Source organism: Hylobates moloch, unplaced genomic scaffold (genome assembly GCF_009828535.3).
Source record: "Hylobates moloch isolate HMO894 unplaced genomic scaffold, HMol_V3 SCAFFOLD_3, whole genome shotgun sequence".
Taxonomy (NCBI): Eukaryota; Metazoa; Chordata; class Mammalia; order Primates; family Hylobatidae; genus Hylobates; species Hylobates moloch.
In genome coordinates, this window is record NW_026652278.1 from 93,400,751 (window position 1) to 93,428,063 (window position 27,313).

The following is a 27,313-nucleotide window of genomic DNA, read 5'->3' on the forward strand; positions in this document are numbered from 1 at the left end:
ATACCATGGTTTGTACCAGCCTGGATTTCCTTTAAAAATAATCTAATCGGCTGGGCGCGGTGGCTCACACCTGTAATCCCAGCACTTTGGGAGGCCGAGGCGGGCAGATCACGAGGTCAGGAGATCGAGACCATCCTGGCTAACACGGTGAAACCCCATCTCCACTAAAAATACAAAAAATTAGTTGGGCTTGGTGGCGGGCACCTGTAGTCCCAGCTACGTGGGAGGCCGAGGCAAGAGAATGGTGTGAATCCAGGAGGCGGAGCTTGCAGTGAGCTGAGATCATGCCACTGCACTCCAGCCTGGGCGACAGAGCAAGACTCTGTCTCAAAATAATAATAATAATAATCTAATCAATGTATAAGTCCTATTGGTATTTTACTTAGGCTTATTTTATGTCTACATGGCAGTTATGGTATACTTTTTCCTACATCTGTGTATCACACGTAATACTGTATTCTTTTTACCTGTATGCATCTCTGGGTTTATCCCTATCAGAATATTTTTAAAGGAGCCAGCTTCCACAGTGTAGTTCTCATTATTATTTAAGAATTATAGGCCAGGTGCGGTGACTCACGCTTGTAATCCCAGCACATTGGGAGGCCAAGGCGGGCAGATCACCTGAGGTCAGGAGTTGGAGACCAGCCTGGTCAACATGGTGAAACCCCATCTCTACTAAAAAATACAAAAATTAGCCGGGCGTGGTGGCAGGCACATGTAATCCCAGCTACTCAGGAGGCTGAGTGAGGCAGGAATATTGCTTGAACCCGGGAGGTGGAGGTAGTGAGCTAAGATCACAGCATCACACTCCAGCCAGGGCAACAAGAGCGAACTCCCGTCTAAAAAAGAATTATTAACCTGTTAGGTCTCACTTTAATTGATAGAACTTAATTAGAAGAGATGACCTATTTGCCTGTTTTTCTTTAGACCCTGTTTTTTACTTTGAACACATCCAATAACATGACCCAGAAAATCTGAAGATACTCTTAATTCTAGGAACATGATGAATATTTTACATTTTTATTGGCCTGCGTTGAGGTGTTAATTGGAAGCTGCAGATTCAGCCACAGCTAAATTACATATTAAGGTTGTTGGCTGTGGGTTTTTTGGTCAAGTGAAATTCCAAAGTGGGTTTTTACATGTTAGCTTTTCTCTAGGGTTTTGGTATTCTATATATGAACAAGATTGGGTACTCTTCCTATGTAATAATTTTTTTTTTTTTGAGATGGAGTCTTGCTCTGTCGCCCAGGCTAGAGTGCAGTGGCACAATCTCAGCTCACTGCAACCTCCGCCTCCTGGGTTCAAGCAATTCTCCTGCCTCAGCCTCCCGAGTAGCTGGGATTACAGGCACCCGCCACCACGCCCAGCTAAATTTTGTAGTTTTAGTAGAGATAGGGTTTCACTGTGTTGGCCAGGCTGGTGTGGAACTCCTGACCTCATGATCCACCCGCCTCGGCCTCCCAAAGTGCTGGGATTACAGGTGTGAGCCACCACGCCTGGCCCGTTTAAGATTTTATATGAGTTTGCACTGAATAAAAGAAAAGCCTCTTACAGAGGCAAAAGGGCTCAGACACTCCCGTCCTTGTTAACGTCAGAGGGAAAGACCCTGAGCTCCTTGATTCATATGATAGAAATCATCCTTTTCAGTCTTGATGCAGCCCCTGATATGTTGGGTGTGACTTGTCATTGATAATATAGTATCTACCAGAAGCTATGGCAAGTGTATTTTGATGCGAAGCAAGGTGATCCTTGGCAAGCTTATTTTGTTTTAATGAATAATTAGGCTTTGTGATTGTGGTTTGACATGTGATACGATCTAAAGAAGAGGATGCCAAACTGTAGTGTATAAATGAGATCCTGAAAATGAAATATAACCTTAAGAAGCAGAACATTGGCCGGGCGCGGTGCCTCACGCCTGTAATCCCAGCACTTTGGGAGGCCGGGGCAGGTGGATCATAAGTTCAGGAGTTCAAGACCAGCCAGCCTGGCCAAGATGGTGAAACCCCGTCTCTACTACAAAAAAAAAAAAAAACTTACGAAAATTAGCCAGGCGCGGTGGCAGGTGCCTGTAATCCCAGCTCGTTGGGAGGCTGAGGCAGGAGAATTGCTTGAACCCGGGCGGCAGAGGTTGCAGTAAGCCGAGATCGCCCCGCCCCAATGCACTCCAGCCTGGGTGACAGAGAGAGACTCTGTCTCAGAAAAAAAAAAAAAAAAGCAGAACATTGAGAACATTGCTAGTTGGTCCCTATCAATTTGGCTTTCTGGATTATTTTCATCAGTGCTCTTTAATAGAACTTTCTATGATGATGGAAATGTTCTGTAATCTGTGCTAATACAACACTAGCCACATATAGCTATTGTAGCACTTGAAATGTGGCAATCGTGACTGAGGAACTGAATCTTAAATTTTATTTAATTAATATAAATTCAGTTAGCCACACATGGCTAGTGGTTACCATATTAGACAACATAGACCTGCATTATTTTGGTTAGGAACAAAATATATCAAGCGTTTTTAATCTAACAGTTTTAATCAACTTGAGGATCTCTAAAAGCTGTTTACATAATAATGACAAAATGAGATGATGGAAAATCATTGAAGGGCCCATGATTGCAGGTACTGTGAGTACAGAGATGTTAACATCTAGAAATTTTTATACTCTGAATACTCACTTATTTTAATAGGAATGTTATAGAAGTGATATAGGTCAAAATAAAAAATAAAACAGTGAAATAATACATTCAACTGTACCAATATTTTTTTACTTCTCCAGGCCAGACACTGTGTTAAGCTTTAAGCAGAGATGGCAGTATTTGGCAGCTAAATAGTGCCCTTTGTACCCATCACAGACTTTAATGTCTGACTGGTTTTGGAGGTTATTTCCCCCCACTTTAATAGACGTAACATTACAGAAGTGGCATACAAGGTGAAACCTATTACCCTCCACTTAGCAGTACAGAAATAAAGAAGGCATGCCTCTCCCTAAAGAGATCACGCACATTCTAATAGGGAGGTATGCTTAACAAGTAAATTATAAAGTATGTGAAGTGGGTTCTTAGCCACTAAAAAAGATGAAAGTGGTTAGGAACCACTTCTTGGGTGGGGAAAAATCAAAAAAGGATTCTAGAGGAGTGATACCAGGCTGGGTGCTAAAAAGAATAAATAGGCATTTGCCTCCTTGGTGGGCAAGCAGAAAAACAGGGATTTTTGTAAAGGCCTGCAGTCATGAAATAGCATACTGGATGAAATCAATGAAATCTGATGTTACTAGATCATAAAGAACAGGTAATACTGGAGAGAATAGGAAAAAAGAGCCTTATACCATTTAAAGATGTGGACTCTAATGTTAGTAGAAGGAATTAAGTAAGGGAAAGATGTGAGACAAATTTTTATATTAAAGCTATTTAATATTTTGCTTATCATATTCATATCAACCTAGCTGAATTTTGATAAGTAATTAAACAACATTTGATAGTAGCAGTGGTTCTTGCCAGCAGATCTAAGATCCTCCCATTTCCATCTACATGACAGTGTTCCCATAGAGAAACAAACTTCCTAGGCAGGAACATACTCACTGAGTGACAGTGAGTCAAAATCTGAAATGCTCCACAGTTCGAAATTTTTGAGCACCAGTGTGATTGCACAAGTGGAAAATTATACACCTGCCCTCATGTGATGATGGGTCACTGTCAAAACTTTGTTTCACGCACAAAATTATTTAAAATATTACATAAAATCACCATCAGGCTATGCATATAAGGTATATGTGAAAAAAAATGAATTTTGTGTTTAGACTTGGGTCCCACCCTCAAGAAATCTCATTACACATATTGAAATATTCCAAAATCCAAAACACTTTTGGTCCCAAGCATTTTGGATGAGGGATTCTCAACCTGTACTGTTATTGGTAGTGGCTTCTAACACTTCAACTTTAAAGACCACTCCCTTAGCCTTTGGTAAAGTAGTTGAATAATCTACAAAACAGGACTTAAATATTATAGAAAAAAATCTTAAAGGCCTTCTCCTTTTATATTTTAAAAATTGCCTATGCGATGATTTTTGAGCTATAAAAATGGCACTTGCACATGGTTCAACCAAATAAGTTTTAATGATCGCTTTATGTTTTTAATAATAGGCTTCTAGTTTATTTGCTTTTAGGAGTGGTTGGAGGGGGTCGCATCCGTTGTCTTTTATTACTTATATGTATATTCATAGTAAAAATAATCTCCTTTCTTTAACTTTAAATGTGTAAGAAATCTGTAAGCTTAGATTGTTTGCAACTTTGGAAACAAAATCCAAAAATTCTTTCTTATTTCTTTAGAAAGTGTAGGTCTTGTTTTTATGCAGACATCTGTGAATTTTTTGTTGGTGAATTCACACAGTAAATGATTGCATATGGTTCCTTCTGTCAGCTTTTAGTTTGGATGCTGAACAGCCTGATTATGATTTGGATTCTGAAGATGAAGTATTTGTGAATAAACTGAAAAAGAAAATGGACATCTGCCCCTTGCAATTTGAGGAGATGATTGACCGCCTAGAAAAAGGCAGTGGTCAGCAGGTACAACTTCATTTGTATATAACAAGTATATACATATTCTATGTAAAGAACTGTATTGTATGGAAAAAGTGTGAGATTGTAGGTTGGGGGTAATCAGGCAGGCTTTAGAGTTAAAAAGTATGAATTCAAATCTCATCTCTGTGTAATCTTGAGCAATATGTTTAAATTTTTCTGTGCCTCAGTTGCCCTGGGATTGTCGTAAAGATGAAATAATGTATATAAAGCACCCTAGTTCAGTGACTGACAGGCATAATGTACTCCTCAAGTTTCCCATTTGTTAATAATGTTGTAATGTCGATTATTGTCCTTTAAATTTAGAAGTAAATACTTATGAACCTTGTATGTGTATTGTATGAAAATGACATAATGGTTTTACATTTAGCCAGTCAGTCTGCAGGAAGCCAAACTACTGCTAAAAGAAGATGATGAACTAATTAGAGAAGTTTATGAATATTGGATTAAAAAGAGAAAAAACTGTCGAGGGCCATCTCTTATTCCATCAGTAAAACAAGAGAAGCGAGATGGTTCCAGCACAAACGATCCTTATGTGGCTTTTAGAAGGCGTACTGAAAAAATGCAGACTCGAAAAGTAAGTGAATTTGAAGAATTTTTTTGATAATTATATAATAAAAATTATTTATAGTTATGACTATCTCAATACTGTGGTTTAATTTATATTCAAATAGGACTTTCCAATTATAAGAAAAATACTTAAATTGAACTTAAGATTTATTATGCAGCTATTAATGTTATATTTTAATGTTAATCCATTTAAAAATCAATACAAAATTGATTTCCTGGTGATCTGTGCTCCCTTTTATTGTCTTTAAATTCTAATTTAACCCTTCAAATATATAAATTTTATGGGTCAATAACTATACCACTAATTAAAAATACTTACTAACATTAAACAAGCAACTTCACATTTGCAGAATCGCAAAAATGATGAAGCCTCTTACGAAAAAATGCTTAAGCTGCGACGAGATCTAAGTCGAGCTGTTACTATTCTAGAGATGATAAAAAGAAGAGAAAAAAGTAAAAGAGAGCTATTGCACTTAACACTGGAAATTATGGAAAAGAGGTAATGTATATTTTAATAATATTAGAGGAAGTATAGTGCTGTTAACATTTTGTATATTGAGTTAATTTATTTCCTATGCAATAATCTACAGAAATATCTTTTTTTAATAATAGAGACTTTAAATATGTGGTATGATACTTTTTATACTTTTACATGTTTTCCTCTATTTTCTTTAAAAGTGACTGTATTCACTTAAGTTAAAACATACCTAGTATTTCCATTTCAAAGTGGTCTTTTTGGTCCTTGAGTTGCATGTAGGACTGGGAGGGAGACAATTCTAAAGTTTTTGTTTGAGTTAATTGATAGTACTGCTTCTTTTTTAATGCATATAAAATTTAAAACACTGGATTGTTAAATAGAAAAGGGTAAAGAAAGAGGGGGAAAGGCCCATATATCTTACCACTCAAGCATTTGGCAAGGTACACAATGAAAACTTAAAAAAAAACTCTGCCCTATTTCTAGTCCCTATCCCCAAAGAAAACCACTTTTAAATTTCTTGTGATTACTTTTAGAAAAATTAGTTTTAAAGCCCAGGCAATTCTAATTAGCAGAAACATCCTTAGCACCATTTTAGGCATTACTTTCAACTTCTTCACCAAATCTTTCACCAAAATTGCTACGTTAAAATTCCAGCTTTTGATTTTTTCCCCACAGTCCTTTATTTATATGCCATGATAAAGCTATAAACCAAAAAAGTAAAAGGAAGAAACAAAAGGAATTATGTAATCTTTAATTTTAAGAGACATTGAATAGTCAAAGTTTAACTACAATCTTGCCTTAAATGTAATTGGTGTTTATAATTACATCCCAGTCAGCTAGTTATTAATGGTTATAAAGATAAATACTTACAAAGCTAACTTTCCAAAATTTTCTTCTTTTTCCTGCTTTATTTAGGTATAATTGACAAATAAAAATTACATATTTTGTATGTTGATCAAAGGGTACAAACTTACAGTTATGAAATGAATACATTCTGGAGACCTAATGTGCAGCATGGTTAATAACAATGTATTATATACTTGAAATTTGCTAAGAGTAGATCTTAAGTAATCTCCCCACATATACACACAAGGTAATTACGTGAGGTGATAGATATGTTAATTAGCTTGATTGTGGTAATCATTTCACAGTATAAATGTATATCAAAACATCACGTATTCCTTAAATATATATAATTTTAAACTTTCATTTGTATAATTTTAGGTATAATTTGGGCGACTACAATGGAGAGATCATGTCTGAGGTTATGGCACAGAGACAGCCAATGAAACCTACTTATGCCATCCCCATCATCCCTATTACTAATAGCAGTCAATTTAAACACCAGGAAGCAATGGATGTGAAGGAGTTCAAAGTTAATAAGGTGATTAATGTTTTTGTGATAATAGTATCTAATAATGGGATGGTATTTTATCATTAGAATGAAAGTTAAAAAGAAAAATACATATAGGCCGGGCACGGTGGCTCACACCTGTAATCCCAGCACTTCGGGAGACGGAGGTGGGTGGATCACCTGAGGTCAGGAGTTCGGGACCAGACTGACCAACATGGTGAAACCCCGTCTCTACTAAAAATACAAAAAAATTAGCCAGGTGTGGTGGCACGCGCCTGCAATCCCAGCTGCTCAGGAGGCTGAGACAGGAGAATTAATTGAATCCAGGAAGTGGAGGTTGCAGTGAGCCGAGATCACACCACTGTACTCCAGCCTGGGTGACACAGCAAGACTCCATCTCAAAAAAAAAAAAAAAAAGATAAAAAAAGAAAAATACATAAAAAAAACCCCACCTTAATGTATACTGCAATGATTGTGCCATAATATGAAGAAAAGCAGAAGTCTATAAAATTTTATTTTTGTTTCTCTTCCTTATAAAGGGAAGCTTTTGTTACTATATCTGATAAAAGGAAAAATACTCCTTTTACAAGTTGTAGGATTATGAAGTATTGAAATAATTCATACAAAATATGGAGAGTTAGGGAGAAAGACATGAAATCCTCCCTGATCAGATGAGTTTTTCTTTCTTTCTTTTTTTTTTTTTTTTTTTTTGAGACGGAGTCTTGCTCTGTCGCCCAGGCTGGAGTACAGTGGCCAGATCTCAGCACACTGCAACCTCCACCTCCCGAGTTTAAGCAGTTCTCCTGCCTCGCCTCCCCGAGTAGCTGGGACTACAGGTAGCACACACCACCATGCTGGGCTAATTTTTGTATTTTTAGTAGAGATGGGGTTTTGCCATGTTGGCCAGGCTGGTCTCAGAAACTCCTGACCTCAGGTGATCCGCCCTTCTAGGCCTCCCAAAGTGCTGGGATTACAGGCGTGAGCCACTGCACTCAGCCTCAAATGAGTTTTTCTGTCTTTTGTGGACACAATCGTGTATAAGAGGGAATTTTGATATCTTAATAGTTTGTAATATAATGATTTAGAAATGGAAATATTTGACAAATTAGTACTTAACTAAATCACAATTTGTGAAGAATAAAATTTGTGAGAGGAAGTACAATTAGTGAAGGAAAACTGAGGTAAATAAAGGAGCGCTGTTAAGTGGCACTTTCTTGAAAAGTGTACATCTGAGGAAAAAGTACGTTATGCATTTTTTGTATGAAATTTTTCATGGCCGGGCGCAGTGGTTCACGCCTGTAATCCTAGCACTCTGGGAAGCCGAGGCGGGCGGATCACGAGGTCAGGAGATCGAGACCATCCTGGCTAAGACGGTGAAACCCTGTCTCTACTAAAAATACAAAAAAATTAGCCGGGCATGGTGGCGGGCGCCTGTAGTCCCTCCCAGCTGCTTCAGAGGCTGAGGTAGGAGAATGGCGTGAACCTGGGAGGCAGAGCTTGCAGTGAGCCGAGATGGCGCCACTGCACTCCAGCTTGGGCTACAGTGCGAGACTCCGTCTAAAAAAAAAAAAAATTTTTTTTTTCATGAGACTTTGCATCTACCATACCAGTTTAATTTGAGGAATGGGCAAATTTGCCACCAGTTTTATCTCCCCTGCGTCATTTAATATCGTGCTCACGCAGGTTTTTTTTTTATTGTGGTAAACAGACCTTCAAGCCTGAATGTACAACCTGCCACACCAGTTAGAATGAATGATGATTTCCCCAGCCTGGACTTTTTTTGAGGGGGGAGGTGGGGAGTTATTTAAAGCAGTGCCAGGGACCAGACCATTTTGTGAAAAAACATGGACTTTTTTTTTCCCACTTTGTTAACATGGACATTTTGATTTTTAAAAAACGTAGGGGAGAGTGGAAGAGTAGTTATTCTCGTTATTCTCTTCCATAATCTGGAAAGTTAGAGCTGTGCCCCAAAATACTGTTTTAGTTTACTCATGTAAGTTTTTATTTAAATTTTGCATTTATTTAAATTTTATGTCCTGCATTTATAATATATTAGTTCTAAATGTATCTTTAAAGTTTAATGGGACTGTTCCCACTGTTACTTTTTTTTTTAAGGCGGAGTCTCGCTCTGTCACCCAGGCTGGAGTGCAGTGGCACAGTCTTGGCTCACTGCAACCTCCACCTCCTGGGTTCAAGAGATTCTCCTGCCTCAGCCTTCCAAATAGCTGGGACTACAGGCACATGCCACCACGCCTGGCTAATTTTTTGTATTTTTAGTAGAGACGGGGTTTCACCGTGTTAGCCAGGATGGTCTCAATCTCCTGACCTCATGATCCGCCCGCCTCGGCCTCCCAAAGTGCTGGGATTACAGGCGTGAGCCACCCCACCCGGCCTCCCACTCTTAACTATTTTAATGTGGTCCCCCTATCCGAGCCCTGCATGATTTTGTGGACTACTTTAGTGTTATCCTTCAGTTTTCATATTTTAAGATTAATTATCCTATTATTTGCTTTCCTCTATATGTGCCACTCATGCTTGAAAGTTACTTTAGGCCGGGTGCGGCAGGTCACGCCTATAATCCCAACAGTTTGGGAGGTAGAGGCATGCAGGTCACTTGAGGTCAAGAGTTTGAAACCAGCTTGGCCAACATGGCGAAACCCCATCTCTACTAAAAATACAAAAAATTCACGAGTGCAAATTGCTGTAAATAGGGTAGTAATAGCACCTAAGCATAGCATAAGGGTTTGAATTAGTAGGTGCTTGGGAGGCTGAGGCAGGAGAATCACTTGAACCTGGGAGGCGGAGATTGCAGTGTGCCAGTATCGCACCACTGTACTCCAGCCTAAGTGACAGAGCAAGACTCCATCTCAAAAAAAAAAAAAAAGGAAAAGAAAAAAGTAATAGATAATAATGTAGTCCTCAAGCACTGCCCTAGCTGACAGCTGATGTTAGCTTTTAAATAATGTTTTGCCTTGCCATGGCCAGCTTTTGATTTGATTATCCTGTCGAATACAACAGTAGAAATTGTAGAGAGATGCCTTATGGTTTGGGAAAACCATAATTTCATAAACTACATAAAATGTAACGTAAATATTTAGCATATTTACATAACCGTGGTGCTTGCCATGATCTTTTTCTTTCCAACAAATACAATTTTTGCCACTACTTTACCTTACCTATTGCCTACGTATCAAATTCATACTTCTCCCAACCTTTGCCATCATCTGCAATACATGTTTCTAGCATGCTGTGTTCCATCAGCTCAGTTAACTCTTTTTTTTTTTTTTTTTTTTTTTTTTTTTTTTGAGACAGAGTCTCGCTCTTTCGCCCAGGCCAGAGTGCAGTGGCGCGATCTCGGTTCACTAGAAGCTCCGCCTCCTGGGTTCACGCCATTCTCCTGCCTCAGCCTCCCAAGTAGCTGGGACTACAGGTTCCCGCCTCCACGCCCTGCTAATTTTTTGTATTTTTAGTAGAGACGGGGTTTCACTGTGTTAGCCAGGATGGTCTCGATCTCCTGACCTCGTGATCTGCCCACCTCGGCCTCCCAAAGTGTTGGGATTACAGGCGTGAGCCACCGCGCCCAGCCCAGTTACTCTTGCCTGTATGTTTTATCCTGCATTTCCCCTATTTAATGATTTCATATCTTTATCCTTTAAAACTGTTCAAAAGTCACCATTTCAGAAAGCTTACATTGTTCAGCCCACAAATCCTTACTACTCTTTATTTGTATAACCCCTCACGCAGCATTATGGCTTTGTTTTCTACTATGTTAACAGTTTTCTGTAGTTTGCTCTCTGTGTATACAAAGACATTTTCATTATTATTTGTCCTATATTTAATATTTGTTGAGAATAAGGACTAGACAATCCCCTTTAAAAAAAATTCTCTTCTAGAATTTTCATAGAAAATTAAGGAAATGAGAGGAGCCAGCAGTAAATATACTAATTGCAGTTGTAAGACTTCAGAAGTTGGAGAACTTCTGTTCTCTCCTTTTAATTGAAACAAAATCATTTGCGTGATTATGTTTAGATTGTAGGACAAATTTATGCTTTCATGGAGGCCAACTTCTCTAGACTTTACACTATAAGATGACCAAACATAGAGTCTTGTGCCTCTTATGAATATGAATGCCCTCATTATAGCAATAAACTTCTTTTTAAAATTTCCCCCAAAACTGCAAGTTTGTTGAACACGGTTTCTAGTGTATAATTAATTCATGTCTTTGTTGCAGCAAGATAAAGCCGATCTTATCCGACCGAAACGGAAATACGAGAAGAAGCCCAAAGTCTTACCATCGTCTGCCGCTGCTACTCCCCAACAGACGAGTCCTGCTGCACTGCCAGTCTTCAATGCTAAAGATCTGAATCAGTATGACTTTCCCAGCTCAGACGAAGAACCTCTCTCCCAGGTACAAATAGAATTCTCTATGAACATTGAGGAGGGATGTAGGAAGTCACATATCTGACCTACTTTCTTTATTTCATTTAAAGGTTTTGTCTGGCTCTTCAGAAGCTGAGGAAGACAATGATCCTGATGGTCCTTTTGCTTTCCGTAGGAAAGCAGGCTGTCAGTACTATGCTGTAAGTTTCAGACTTCTTTGTAAATAACAAACTATTTACCTTTAACTGACAAAATTAAATAATTTGGATTTTTTTTTTTTTAAGCCTCACTTAGACCAAACTGGCAACTGGCCTTGGACTAGTCCTAAAGATGGAGGATTAGGGGATGTGCGATATAGATACTGCTTAACTACTCTCACCGTACCCCAAAGGTGTATTGGATTTGCACGAAGACGGGTTGGGCGCGGTGGAAGGTAAGGTATTTCTGTAGTCCTAGCAGAAGGATATTTTAGGGATTAGGGTGATTGAATCTAACTTTTAAAGTCACGTAATCCCTCTGAACAACTCATTAGTTCCTATTTGCTATTCTTAACTGATTTGTTGACTAAAATATTTTTGTTGCTGTGCTACCTGGTTCTTACACATCCATAGCTTTTGACATAACTCTAATGGGTCCCTAGTGGACCTGCTTTTCTCCCCAAGGTGGAAAACCTCAGATAAATTATCAAGGGGTAGAATTGTGAGAAAAGGCAACAGATGAAGACAAGTGTAAATCCTGATTGCACACAGTGTATTAAGTTAAAGAAACTGCAAAAAAGTTGTTTCACACTAACTAGTATAATGGGTTTAACCTGACAATGAAAAGGATCCATGCATAACCTGATCTTGACATCCCAGTTTGTCAGGATCTAATCGTTCTTCCTTTGTTTAAACCTTGTAGAATTCCTTCCTTCATACTCTAAATGCCTTTATGTGAGAAGTTGTTTGTATGGGGACAGGAAACAAATAGCAAAACACATAAACTCAAGGAATGGAGAGACGTTAATGTATAATGTGCGGGGAAAATTAAAAGGGAAAGCAAATAATGGTATCAAGGTGCTTTTTCAGGAAGAAACCCAAGGGTATATTTATGATAAACTAATGGCTTATACATATATTTTTTTCATCTTTAACTCTTAATTGCAGAGGGTTTTTTTTTTTTATTTAAACATTGGTTAAGAATTATCTAGGCACTAAAATACATTTTATTTAGTCCGTTTTTTTTCTGTCACTGTGTTGACATCAGGAGCAGTGAAAATTATCTACATTAGCTATATTTTAGTCTATTACTAACATTAATCAATGTTATTATTTTGACTTGGAGCCATTTATAATGTTTATAAAAATAACATAAGAGGCCAGGCATGGTGGCTCACACCTGTAATCCCAGCACTTTGGGAGGCCAAGGTGGGTCGATCACTTGAGGTCAGGAGTTTGAGACCAGCCTGGCCAACATGGGGAAACACGGTCTCCACTAAAAACACAAAAATTAGCTGGGCATGGTGGCAGGCGCCTGTAATCTCAGCTACTCAGGAGGCTGAGGCAGGAGAATCACTTGAACCCCGGGGCGGAGGTTGCAGTGAGCCAAGATCACACCATTGCACTCCAGTCTGGGTGACAGAATAAAACTCCGTCTCAGTCAATCAATCAATCAATAACATAAGAATATATCCTCTAGAGTAGTGGATCTCAAATATTTTGTCTATAACAAATGTTAATGGTATACTATGTTTTTTGTTACTTTTCTTCTCTCTTCTCCCTTTCCCCCCCAAAGGAATGAAGTTTTTGCTTAAATATAGAATAAATGTGTTCGCAACATTTTATAAAGCATTCATTTTGGTGCTTTGTAATGGAAGTGAACATCTTTGGTTGAAAAACAATTCGTTAAAAGAACTTTTATTAGAAATTGAGGTTGTAGCCTGTAAGAACCAAATACTAAAATAATCAACTTTAAAGCTTTTAAATATTCAGTATGAGTTGGCCTTTTGGCAGTTGGGGGGAAAAAGAAAAAGCTTTAATATATAATCTTTGAATAGCTATTTTAAATAATTGTTCTTGTCTGATTTTTTAATAGGGTTTTACTGGACAGAGCTCATTCAGACTATGACAGTGTGTTTCACCATCTGGATTTGGAAATGCTTTCCTCACCACAACATTCTCCAGTCAATCAGTTTGCCAATACCTCAGAAACAAATACCTCGGACAAATCTTTCTCTAAAGACCTCAGTCAAATACTAGTCAATATCAAATCATGTAGATGGCGGCATTTTAGGCCTCGGACACCATCCCTACATGACAGTGACAATGATGAACTCTCCTGTAGAAAATTATATAGGAGTATAAACCGAACAGGAACAGCACAACCTGGGACCCAGACATGCAGTACCTCTACGCAAAGTAAAAGTAGCAGTGGTTCAGCACACTTTGGTATGTTGACTGTTATGATGTACATTTCTATAGAAATGTCAAGTCCAACCATTTGCCATTTGTTTGACTGTGTGGTCTGTTACATTTATGGCTTAAAGTCCTTTTCTCTTAAACAGTTAAAAAAAAAAAAAAACCAGATCTTGGTCTAAGTATTTATTTGAATTCTGTTGCTATAGGAGTTTTTATGTGTGTGTCTTCATTTAAACATACCTGCAGGCCGGGCGCGGTGGCTCACGCTTGTAATCCCAGCACCTTGGGAGGCCGAGGCGGGCGGATCACGAAGGTCAGGAGATTGAGACCACGGTGAAACCCCGTCTCTACTAAAAATACAAAAAAATTAGCCAGGCGTGGTGGCGGGCGCCTGTAGTCCCAGCTACTCGGAGAGGCTGAGGCAGGAGAATGGCGTGAACCCGGGAGGCAGAGGTTGCAGTGAGCTGAGATTGCGCCACTGCACTCCAGCCTGGGTGACAGAGCGAGACTCCGTCTCAAAAATAAATAAATAAATAAACATACCTGCATACAAAGATGGTTTATTTCTATTTAATATGTGACATTTGTTTCCTGGATATAGTCCATGAACCACAAGATTTATCATATTTTTCAATAATATGAGAAGAAAATGGGCCGTAAATTGTTAACCATTTTATGTTCAGATATTTCTCTAGTGTTTACCTAGTCTGCTTTAGCATAGAGACCAGAAAGTGAATATATATGCATAACCTTATATGCCGACGCAGTAATTCAGAATAATTTATTAAAGACAAACTAATTTTTCAGAGAAGAACATCTAAAGGGTTAATATTTTTGAAACATTTTCAGATAATATCTATTTGATTATTGTGGCTTCTATTTGAAATGTGTCTAAAATAAATGCTGTTTATTTAAAATATTCGTATAATCTTAGCTGTCTGTTTTAAAGCATAAGTTTGTGTTATTTGAAGCATGTATATTGTAGAAATTCACTACTGAATTATGTTACTACTGATTTTTGTAAAGGTAATCTAAGGACTATGAAGATATTTATTGTTCCCCTAATTCACCCTGCTGGGTTATAGTTAAGTTGCTTCATAAATATGAACATTTGCTCTGATTCTTAAAGACCTCCAGAAAATGTTCAGTAAACTAATTTACTCGGTGGTTAAAAAAAAGTACAGTTGACCCCTGAACAACATGAGGGTTAGGGGCACCCCCCGCCCCATGCAGTCCAAAATTCATGTATAACTTTTGACTCCCCAAAAACTTGACTAATAGCCTGCTCCTGACCAGAATTACCAATAACATAAACAGTCCATTAGTCCATTAACATAAACAGTCCAAACATACATGTTTTGTATGTTATATGTATTCTGTACTATATTCTTAAAATAAGCTAGGAAAAAGAACATGTTATTAAGAAATTTATAGAGCCAGGCATGGAGGCTCATGCCTGTAATCTCAGCACTTTGGGAGGCTAAAGTGGGCAGATTGCTTGAGCCCAGGAGTTCAAGACCAGCCTGGGCAACGTGGTGAAACCCCATCTCTACAAAAAATAACAAAAATTAGCTGGGTGTGGTGTTGAGCACCTGTAGTCTCAGCTGCTCAGGAGACTGAGGTGGTAAGAGCCCAGAAGGTCGAGGCTGCAGTGAGCCAAGATCGTGCTGCTGCATTCTAGCCTTCACAGCAAAGCAAAACCCTGTTTCGAAAAAAAAAGAAATTCATAAAAGAGAGAAAATACATTTACTAATCATTAAGTGTAAGTGGATCATCATAAAGGTCTTTATCCTCGTCATCTTCACATTGAGGAGGAGGAGGGGTTGGTCTTGTCATCTGAGGGGTGACAGAGGCAGAAGATAATTTACAAATAACTGGACCCAGGCAGTTCAAACCCATGCTATTCAGGGGTCAGCTGTACTTCTATGAAATGGAAGTCTTTCAGCTCATGAGAAAAATAATCACAATTCAGAAATCAACTGGAAGATAAAGTTCCAATTTTAGGGCCTAACAGCTTATTTATAATCCCATTAATGTTACTGTCTTTATCACCAAAAGCCAGTTTCTCTCTACTTTTATAGTCTTAAGAATCAAAATGAAGAACTTTTCAATAAAGACTTACATATAGTGTTAGTGTAGAGGTTTTAACAATATAAACCTCTCATAGGTTACCCTGATAATTAAGCTTTCTAAGCTGTAAAAAATTCTTTGAGACTTCTCAGAAAATAGGCGTGTTCCATCAATCTCCATCTTCTCCACCCCTTAAATAGAGAAGTTGAAGTGTATAACTATCCTAAATATTTAAGGATTTTATAATGCTCTTTTTTTATGAAAAATGTTTTGCTCTACTACTTTAAGTAGGCATATTAATAACAGTTGTAAAACTTAGTTGATTTGTGTTTGCCAAAGAACATTAAAAGATGAGCATTACCAAAAGCTTAGCTGAAAAGAAATCATTAGTAACCTTGTAATTTTTCTTCTTTATCATTTCTCTCCTCCATATATGCGATACAACTATTTATTTATGGCCGGGCGCTGTGGCTCACGCTTGTAATCCCAGCACTTTGGGAGGCCGAGGCAGGCGGATCACGAGGTCAGGAAATTGAGACCACGGTGAAACCCCGTCTCTACTAAAAATACAAAAAAATTTAGCCGGGCGTGGTGGCGGGCGCCTGTAGTCCCAGCTGCTCGGAGAGGCTAAGGCAGGAGAATGGCGTGAACCCGGGAGGCGGAGCTTGCAGTGAGCCGAGATTGCGCCACTGCACTCCAGCCTGGACGACAGAGCGAGACTCCGTCTCAAAAAAAAAAAAAACTATTTATTTATTTATTTAAGACAGGATCTTTCTCTGTCACCCAGACTGGAGTACAGTGGCACAGTCATGGCTCACTGCAGCCTCAACTTCCTAGGCTCAGTGATCCCCCCACCTCAGCCTCCTGGGTAGCTAGGACTGCAGGCATATGCCACCATGACTGGCTAATTTTTTGTAAGAGACAGGGTCTCTCTATGTTGCCCAGGCTAGTCTTGAACTCCTGGCCTCAAGTGATCCTCCTGCCTTGGCCTCCCAAAGTGCTAGGGTTACAGGGGTGAGCCACTGCACCCAGCCTCAATACTACTTTTTAAAAATGAGTTTCATCTATTTTTTTTTCCCGTTGTCTTAATTATTTTCAATTTCTCCTTAAATTTTGCTAGATCTTCTAATACTTAGAGGATAGATACCTACAGACTGCTGTAGGGTAACACTGTTCATTTATATTTGTGAATATTCCAGAGACCTAAAGCTTTTCTCTGCATACTCTATAAAGTATATTACAATGCACCCATATCATAAGTGCATTTCACTTAATCCAACTCTAGGCCCCTGAAGAAAAAAAAAGAAAATTTAGGCCAAGTGTGGTGGCTCATGCCTGTAATCCCAATACTTTGGGAGACTGAGGTGGGTGGATCACCTAAGGTCAGGAGTTCCACACTAGCCTGGCTAATATGGCGAAACCTGGTCTCTACTAAAAAAATACAAAAATTAGCTGGGTGTGATGGCAGGCACCTGTAATCCCAGCTACTCAGGAAGCTGAGGCAGGGAGAATGGCTTGAACCTGGGAGTCAGGTTGCAGTGAGCCGAGATTGTGCCATTGCATTCCAGCCTGGGCGACAGAGCGAGACTCCATCTCAAAAAAAAAAAAGAAAGAAAGAAAATGTAGCAGCTCAAATGTTATACAGAATTCTAAATACAATTTACTGAAAGAATATATTCTCCAGAGTGAGCCTGGAGTAGGGGAAGTTGAATGTGTTTGTCCTCTTACAGCATGAGTGCCTGCATTGTCACTTTATTCATAGGTTAAGCATCTTACCTCATTCAGTAGTAATTGTGATTTTAAAGATAATTTTAAATTTTCGTACAGCATGGCCCCCACATACAAACCAGACTACTTCCTCTGGCACTTAACCAAAGAAACTCTGATGTAGTCTGATGCCAGCAGAAAAACTGGCAGTGTTGGGCTTATTAAAACAGAAGAGTCAGGCCAGGCACGGTGGGTCATGCCTGTAATCTCAGCAATTTGGGAGGCCGAGGCGGGCAGATCGCCTGAGATCACCTCAGGTCAGGAGTTCAAGACCAGCCTGGCCAACATGGCAAAACCTGTCTCTATTAAAAATACAAAAATTAGCCAGACGTGGCGGTGGGTGCCTGTAATTCCAGCTACTCAGGAGGCTGAGGCAGGAAAATCGCTTGAACCCAGGAGGCGGAGGTTGCGGTGAGCCAACATCACGCCACTGCACTCCAGCCTGGGTGACAGGGCAAGACTCCGTCTCAAAATAAATAAATAATAAAAATTATGCATGAAACAAAGTATTGACTGCATTTTGACTATGGCCCCATCACATGAGGCCAGGTGTAGACTTTTCCACTTGTAGTAGTATCAGGTCAACGCAGAAAAAGGTTTGGTTCTTGGAGCATTTCAGATTTCAGACGTTCATATTAGAGATGTTCAACATATTTATGAGTTTGGAAGTTAACTATTGTATAAAATACAAGTCAGCTGATAAGCTTTCCTGCTACTTAAGCCAAATATGTGAGTTATAGTATAGCCGTTTCTGATTATTCAATCATTGTTTTTATGTTTGTCTTGTTTTTGAGACAGAGTCTTGCTCTGTCTCCCAGGCTGGAGTGCAGTGGCATGATGTCAGCTCACTGCAACCTCTGCCTCCCCGGTTCAAGCAGTTCTCTGCCTCAGTCTACTGAGTAGCTGGGATTATAGGCACCCACCACCGTGCCTGGCTAATTTTTGTATTTTTAGTAGAGACGGGGTTTCGCCATCTTTGCCAGGCTGGTCTTGAACTCCTGACCGTGTGATCCATCCGTTTCGGCCTCCCAATATGCTGGGATTACAGGCATGAGCCACCGTGCCTGGCCTTTTTTTTTGAGATACAGTTTCACTCTGTCTCCCAGGCTGGAGTGCCATGGCCTGATCTCACTCACTGCAACCTCTGCCTGCTGGCTTCAAGTGATTCTCATTCCTCAGCCTCCCAAGTAGCTGGGATTACAGGTGCGCACCACCACACCCAGCTAATTTTTGTATTAGTAGAGACGGGGTTTCACCATGTTAGCCAGGCTGGTCTTGAACTCCTGACCTCAAGTGATCCGCCTGCCTTGGCCTCCCAAAGTGCTGGAAGTAGGCCAGGAGCTACCGCACCTGGCCTACTCTCATTTTAAGTTAAATAGGAAATTCTAAATGAAGATAATAGAAGTCCATTTATGTAATAACATAACATCTGTAGCAGAGTCTGGAGTAGCACCTGTAGTAAAATACATTAATGGTTCTATAGTCATATAATAAAGTGCAAGAATATTCACACTAAGAGGAATATTTGACTGCAAATAATCTCACGTTCAGTCATTCACAGCCTGATGAGGTCAGATCTGGTCATAGTTTGCCAACAAATGAATTACAACAAACTTTGATTTTCAAATTAGATTTCTAGATGGCTGATAAGGCTCATGAATCCTGTCAACTCAATCTCACTAATTAGGAGATCATACTTTAATAACTACCTGAAGAATCATTTTACCTTTTGTTTTATATTAAAATAATGTTTGGCCTGTGTACTAAAAGAAATTTCTAATTCAGGGTCTTTAGGCATTTGGGATTACTTTTTGGTTTTATTATTAAAAACAAACTATACATTTTGAGGGGCTAGGTGCTGTGGTTCACGCCTGTAATCCCAGCACTTTGGGAGGCCGAGGCAGGTGGATCACTTGAGGGCAGGAGTTCAAGACCAGCCGGGCAAACATGGCGAAAACTCCGTCTCTACTAAAAATACAAAAATTAGCCTGGTATGGTGGCACACACCTGTAATCCCAGCTACTTGAGAGGCTGAGGCAGGAGAATCGCTTGAACCCGGGAGGCCTGGGCAACAGAGCAAGACTCCCTCTCAGAAAAAAAAAAGTGTACATTTTGGTAATCTAAACTCCATCTTTCACGGCTGAATGTTTCCTTAGCACCCATCACTTTCCCCTCAGCCGCACTCCTTTGATCATCTCAGTTGATCACCTTTAGCTATAAGAGTGCAGTGCACAGAACAGCAGTCTGAACTATAGGCTGTTACAGCTGCTGATGTACTGTACCATGGCTTCCCTGTAGTACAAGTGGACTCAGAGAGTCTTAGGCCGGGCGCAGTGGCTCACGCCTGTAATCCCAGCACTTTGGGAGGCCAAAGCAGGTGGATTGCTTGAGCCTAAGGAGTTCAAGACCAGCCTGAGCAACATGGTGAAACACCCATCTCTGCAAAAAATACAAAAATTAGCCAGGTATAGTGGTGCTCGCCTATAGTCCTAGCTAGAGCTACTTGGGAGGCTGAGGTGGGAGGATCAGTTGAGCCCAGGAGGTCAAGGCTGCAGTGAGCCCAGATCACACCACTGCACTCCAGCTTAGGCAACAGAGTGAGACCCTGTCTCAGAAAGAAATTTCTGCCCAAGAGAATTGGTTACTTAGAAACTACCAAACAAAGGTAGTTTCTACTTCTGCCTAAGTATTTCTAGTGAAGCTAAATTCAACAACTTTCTAGATCGAGTTATTTGAGGATCTTGGTTAGAAAGTTTGTCTAGGTATTGAACCAAAAACTGCCTTCTTAAATTAAAACCTGCAGGTCCCTGGTTTGCTCATGGAAGCATACCGAGTGAGTTTGCTCCCCCTCCAGCATCATAATGGCCTTCACCCAGTTGAAGTCCTGTCATGCTTCCTTTCCTAGTCCCGTTCCTGGTTAAACATTTGGAGTTTTTAATCGTGTCCCACACATAGGATCCTCCTTGCGTAGACCGTTGTTTGTCAGGTGCTCTATGTATGCGGGCTTTTTAAGCACTTGATTCATGTTGTTGGTACATCAGAAGTTAGATTTCTTATAAATATTAAATCCAAGAATTTTTGTCTGTTTTTCAATTTAAAATCTCACTGCTTTGGGGTTCTCTTCCTTCCACTGTTACATCTGTGTGACCTCAGAAGTTTCTTCATCTCTAGATGAGGTTGTAGGAGGAAATCCTACAATCTCTTAAGAGTCAGTCCTTCCTGACCTCACAATTTTTTGGTTTTGTGAAAGGATTCTAACTCTAGATTTGGTCATCTGTCAACAACAACCATCTTGCCCACCTTTGTGGGAATTACAAACTTGATTCTCATATCATATCAGGAGGTAGACATACAACCTAAAAATGTTCTACCTTGATATCTCAATCCATTCATAGACATTTAGAGAGGGCGAGGGTGGTCATTTTTGTCTTATTTCCATTTAGCATTTGGTTAGGCTTTCAGGTTAAAGGTTCAGATTTCATTTGCCCATATTTACTACCTTTGTACAAGTTTTTCTACTCATTCACAATGGGACCTTCTTTAGGAATTGAACTTTATTTCTCAGAAGAAATATAAAACCTTAGCATCTCATAGCTGAAAAGGACCTTAATGATCACCTAATTTAATCTCATTCTCATTTTATTTATTTATGTATTTATTTTTAAGATGTCTTGCTCTGTGGCCCAGGCCGGAGTGCAGTGGTGCAACCTTGGCTCACTGCAACCTCTGCCTCCTGGGTTCGAGCGATTCTCGTGCCTCAGCCTCCCAAGTAGCTAGGATTACAGGCGTGTGCCACCACACCTGGCTAAGTTTTTGTATTTTTGGTAGAGATGGAGTTTCACCATGTCGGTCAGGGTGGTCTCAAATTCCTGACCTCAGGTGATCGACCCGCCTCAGCATCACAAAGTGCTAGGATTACAGGCGTATGCCACTGCGCCCAGCGTGTCTTTCTCATTTTAGATGAAGACACAGAGTCCCAAAAGATTTACTAACTTTCTCAGGAATACTCAGCTAGTTATGATAGAGCTGAGGACTAAGAATGTCAAGGTCTTTTGGCCCCTAGACCATAGTTACTATTACCACCACTTACAGCTTAAGGGTTGCTCTGTGCATTTCTCCTAGACTATTTGCCAAAAGTGTCCAGGAAAAATTTCATAACTAGACTCTGTAGAAGACAGCAATATCTAACAAATAGGCTAACATAGTAATCTAAAATGTTGATTGCATTTTTTTTTTTTATGAGACGGAGTCTCACTCTGTCACCCAGGCTAGAGTGCAGTGGTGTGGTATCAGCTAACTGCAATCTCCACTCCTACCTCACCTCCTGAGTAGTGGGATACCACACCAGTAATTTTTTTTTTTTTTTTTTAGAAGAGTTTGTCTGTCGCCAGGATGGCTGGTCTCCAACTCTTGACCTCGTGGTCCACCCACCTCGGCCTCCCAAAGTGTTGGGATTACAGGCGTGAGCCACCGTGCCTGGCCTTCATTGCATTTTTATTTCCAAGTCTGTATTAGGAAGAAGTTAACAGTTGTTAAGAAGTGAAATTCACAAGACCTTCAAAGACTCAGGATTAAGATGTTAAATAAGGCAAAAATATTTGGACTTTATTCACATTGATTTCTAATTAGTTATTGATAAATGTTTAATTAGACACATACACCAGCAAAGTTCTACAAAAGAATACTTTCTTTCATATATATGGACTTTAATACAGAGACATTAAGTGAATGCTAAATTATTGTTTTTCTATATATGTGATGACCTGACCTTCCAAAAATGGTTTGTTTGCTTTTAAATTTACTGGGCATTCCCTACTAGAAAAGCCAAGGCTTAGGCAACACACTCAAACTTAGGAAATTAAACTGTAAATCTCAAAAATATATTGGCAAAAGTTATCTAGTGAGTCAAGGATTCTTACATTTAAATAATTTTCGTGGATTTTCTTTAAACATGAGAAATACTAACTATGAAATTGTTTTAGGGCAGCATTGACTTTTTTTTAGATTTTCTTCAAGTTTTGATACAACACATTTCTGTTTATATGGAAATGATCATGTTGACAGTTATTTTTATGTCAATATTTAGGGAGCATTCTATTATCAATAAAAATCTTTTCTATAGATTGCAGATTTGTGAATTACGAACATAGTAGGAAAAGGAGCTCATCAAAGGGCAGATATCAACTAAACAGATTTTAACACACACAGAAAATAAGAAAACCAATTTCCAACACTTTTTGCCCTTGCAGCCTAAGAACTTAGTTCAACTCAAGTATAAGAGCCTGTGTAGATACTAATAAATTATGAGGTTTTCTTGAATATTATTTCACAATTTTCTGATCCATTCAGAATATGGCAGAATTTGTACCTAACCTAATTTTCTAGTTGTACCAGGCAGAAACTATATCCTGGAGGATAAAGAAAGATTCTACATGAGTTATATAAGTGAAAAGTATAAAACTTGAAGTGATATTCTAACTAAATTATCAAACTGAAGTTAAACAACAAATTAGGTGACAGTATTTGGAAAACATTAAACTTTAGATTGAGGAAATGTGCATGATTTATAGATTCCCTGGTAGCCAGGGATGCATGATAAACCTTTTTTTGTTTTAAGATAATTCTTACTCAAACAAACATCACAGGCTTCTTAAAGACACCTTTAAAATTAGTGGTATTGTGATTGTATGTGCTTTTTTTTTTTTAATTGGCAAAAAAGAGAAAAAGGTTTCCTTTTTAAAAACTGCACACACTTTTTTGGGGGGGTAATAAATGAACATTTTTTTGTTTGTTTTTTTTAGAACTGAGCTCTCCATAGACAAACATAAGTAGCATAACACAGTGTCTTTCCTCAGACATCATTCTGTACAGTAAATCAACATAAACAACTCCGTTCTTATTGACTGGATTTTTTCCAGGTGGGTTAATTGGGTGGGGAAAATTAATTAACATTGGAGCCTCTTTTCTTCCTGTTAAAGGATGAGTTCTTTAAAAAAAAAAAAAAAAAGGCAATAGACCAACCAACTGTAATCTTTCATATAGAGGAAAATTTTTTAATGACTACAATTAGAAAATATGTCGAACTATTAGTATATATATACACAGAGCCGTTAGGGATCATCTGAATGCCTTGGGAAGATATGGATTAAATAGAAGCCAAATGGTAATTATCAGATATTCTCTCAAGCTCAGTGCAAAGTTGAATTCCAAATCTATGGATTTTAAAAGCTGATACTACCTTTCTACACTGTCTAGAACAAGTGTCACAGCTTAAAAAAAAATAGTGGTATTGAAATTTGGGAAGTGAGCAGTTCTCTTTCCTGTGTTTAATTCAGGAAGTTAAATTTTTTTTTTTCTTTAAATTCATGCCACTCTTGTTAAATGTGGTAGCAGAAACGCAGAAATTTTCATTTGGAAGTGATCTTTAGCAGGATCATGATCCTTTGTCAGGTGCTTCAATTTTGCACAAATTTAATGCAGAATTTTTTGTTTTAGTACTGTAAGACATACGTGACAGCTGGGCATTTTTATAAAGTGTTTCTTTATTTTATGTTCAGCATTTACAGCCGAACAATACCAGCAACATCAACAGCAACTGGCACTCATGCAGAAACAGCAGCTTGCACAAATTCAGCAACAGCAAGCAAATAGTAATTCCTCCACCAACACATCACAGGTGAGGGATTTGTCTGTCTTATGATTATCCCTCATTGTTTCCCACCAGAGTTCATCTCTAATTACCAACTGTTGTCATAGAACCTTCCATCTAACCAGCAGAAAAGTGGCTTTCGCCTGAATATACAGGGTTTAGAAAGAACACCACAGGTGAGTATGGAAGCTGTTGCCTCTGCTCCCTATTTTAAAAAGTAAAACTAAAGCACTTAGTTAAATGAGATGAAGATACTGTCTTCCCGTCTGACCCGTAGTCCATTAATGTACCTCTTGAATATATAACCCCACCCAGCGCATTCTCTTGGGCATGTTAATTATTATTAAGACTTTTTAAATTATGCAAAAATAACCTCTCCAACTGTTGAAAGAGATAACTTTTAAACCTAAAGCATGATAAATGTTTGCCATTTAAACACATATAGGGCATAAAGGCTGAGGTTTGAGTCTCTATGCATCTTTCTTGCAGGAAAAATATATTTTTAAAAAGTTGAGGGGCCTATCAATTTCTAGGTTAAATTATGTGGTATTTTGTTACTTCCATTTCTAAAGGGATAGTTATCTTATCCCAAAGGTGCCTTTCATTGTGTGTGTATACCTATGTGTGTGTGTATAAGTTAGGTGAAGGAAGTTTACATATTTATTCATTATATGGATTTGCAAATCACTGAAATGTTTACTAGCATATTTCTTGTTCAACATTTTGTGTTGGAGGTTTGCTGTTTCCACATTATAGAAGGCTTATTTTGGTAATTGACTGATACATATTATATATTGTCACATACGAAGCAAAATTTATAACTTAGATGACTTTTCACTTTTCAAATATATGACTATCAAAAGAGATATAATTACTGTTGCATCTCAAGGTACTAAAAAAAGATTTCAGTGGTTTGCCATTTTTACTTATATTCAAACTGATTTTGGTATACATATGTAGCTTTGATATTGATTTGATACTAAGTGATACTGATTAGATTTCTTTTGTGTTTTTAGGGTTTTGTTTCTAAGACTTTGGATTCTGCTAGTGCACAGTTTGCTGCTTCTGCTTTGGTGACATCAGAACAACTGATGGGATTCAAGATGAAGGATGATGTGGTGCTTGGAATTGGGGTGAATGGCGTCCTTCCAGCCTCAGGTAAGAATAAAGACATTTAAATTGTTTGGGTTATATTTATAACATATATGTATAATATAAACAGCAAAAGTTGTACATTGTTTAGATGTTTCTTTCTTTTTCTCTCTAGGAGTATACAAGGGCTTACACCTCAGTAGTACTACACCAACAGCACTTGTACATACAAGTCCATCAACGGCAGGTTCAGCTTTGTTACAGCCTTCAAATATTACACAGACTTCAAGTTCCCACAGTGCACTGAGTCATCAAGTAACTGCTGCCAATTCTGCAACAACTCAGGTTCTGATTGGGAACAACATTCGATTAACTGTACCTTCATCAGTTGCCACTGTAAACTCTATTGCCCCAATAAATGCACGACATATACCTAGGACTTTAAGTGCTGTTCCATCATCTGCCTTAAAGCTGGCTGCCGCAGCAAACTGTCAAGTTTCCAAGGTCCCATCTTCATCCTCTGTAGATTCAGTTCCAAGGTGAGTAGTTATTTTAGCCTAACATACCTGGAATAGGAGATGTAACTTCAGTCCTCTAGCATTGTTCTTTACCTATTTCTTTGTGTTTCCTGTTCTTTTCCTTTTATACATTAAAAATGTATAGTTGAGAATTGATCACTTATTTATTCAAGAACTAAACAGTTCTTGAACACTTAATTCAATATTAAGAATTTGAACTAACTGGTATAGTGAATATTGCATATATGATTTGGAACGTCCCTTTCTTACTATAGCAATAGCTTATACCAGGCGCAGTGGCTCACGCCTGTAATCCTAGCACTTTGGGAGGCAGAGGCAGGCAGATCACCTAAGGTCAGGAGTTCGAGACCAGCCGATCCAACATGGTGAAAGGCCACCTCTACTAAAAATACAAAATCAGCCGGGCATGGTGGCTCATGCCTGTAATCCCAGCTACTCAGTATGCTGAGGCAGGAGAATCGCTTGAACCCGGGAGGCGGAGGTTGCAACCAAGATCACACCATTGCACTCCAGCCAGGGCAACAAGAGCTAAACTCTGTCTCAAAAAAAAAAGTGTATAATCCTCTCATTTTTCTTCTGTCTTTGGATGGAAGGAGTTCTCCTGAGAACGTTTCTTTTATGACTTTTTTTCCACAGCTTCTCATGTAAACAGGTAGAATTGATAAAAACCCCTGCCCCATCACTGGTATGCTAAGCTGTTTTTTGTTTTTTGTTTTTTGTTTTTGTTTTTTTTGAGACCTAGTCTCGCCCTGTTGCCCAGGCTGGAGTGCAGTGGCACAATCTCAGCTCACTGCAACCTCTGCCTCCCGGGTTCAAGTGATTCTCCTGTCTCAGCCTCCTGAGTAGATGGGATTACAGGCATGCATCACCATGCCTGGCTAATTTTTGCATTTTTAGCAGAGATGGGGTTTCACCATGTTGACCATGCTAGTCTTGAACCCCTGACCTCAGGTGATCAGCCTGCCTTAGCCTCCCAAAGTGCTGGGATTACAGGCCTGAGCTACCACGCCCGGCCTTAAGCTATTCTTATTAATGTAAAGACTTACAGTATTCATGCCAGGTCAACTCTTAATTGAACCATTATTTTTTGTGCTAACTTGCCTTCTTGGATTTCAGTAGACAGCTGAAAATTTTGCTTATGCCGTATCATGTTGTAGAATTAAGGGTAGTTAAAATCCTGCTGTCTACAAGGTACTGTGGAAGAAACAAAAGAAAAAGACAAGTGTTTTCAGTTTAGTTAGCAGACAAGCATAAAAGAGTGAGGTTCAATAATGCTAACTGTAGGTATCAGAAAGCATTAAATACTTGTTAAATTAATTGTATAGATGATGGCTGTAATTCAGTATAAGGAGAAATCTTTTTTTGCACAGGGAATTCTGGGACTGTTCTAACAAAATAAGATCAGATTCAATCTGTGTTAGTCTTTGGGCAAAGAGGAGAAAGAAAA

General features: G+C 38.9%; 1 protein-coding gene across 4 annotated transcripts in view; it reads left to right on the top strand.

Annotated features, from left to right (window-relative positions):
• The window catches only part of EPC1 (enhancer of polycomb homolog 1), a 110,463-nt gene that overhangs the window by 80,814 nt on the left and 2,336 nt on the right, over positions 1 to 27,313 (top strand). For 2 of the 4 annotated variants that reach the window (XM_032143887.2, XM_032143875.2), the window contains exons 3-14: positions 4,414 to 4,559; positions 4,942 to 5,148; positions 5,492 to 5,640; positions 6,844 to 7,003; positions 11,205 to 11,381; positions 11,464 to 11,553; positions 11,638 to 11,786; positions 13,427 to 13,779; positions 24,144 to 24,262; positions 24,343 to 24,411; positions 25,252 to 25,393; positions 25,503 to 25,866. In XM_032143887.2, the coding sequence (XP_031999778.1) occupies positions 4,414 to 4,559; positions 4,942 to 5,148; positions 5,492 to 5,640; positions 6,844 to 7,003; positions 11,205 to 11,381; positions 11,464 to 11,553; positions 11,638 to 11,786; positions 13,427 to 13,779; positions 24,144 to 24,262; positions 24,343 to 24,411; positions 25,252 to 25,393; positions 25,503 to 25,866 (2,125 nt within the window). The remainder of the gene's footprint in view (positions 1 to 4,413; positions 4,560 to 4,941; positions 5,149 to 5,491; positions 5,641 to 6,843; positions 7,004 to 11,204; positions 11,382 to 11,463; positions 11,554 to 11,637; positions 11,787 to 13,426; positions 13,780 to 24,143; positions 24,263 to 24,342; positions 24,412 to 25,251; positions 25,394 to 25,502; positions 25,867 to 27,313) is intronic. The other 2 variants (XM_032143894.2, XM_032143881.2) reach the window with 1 other exon arrangement.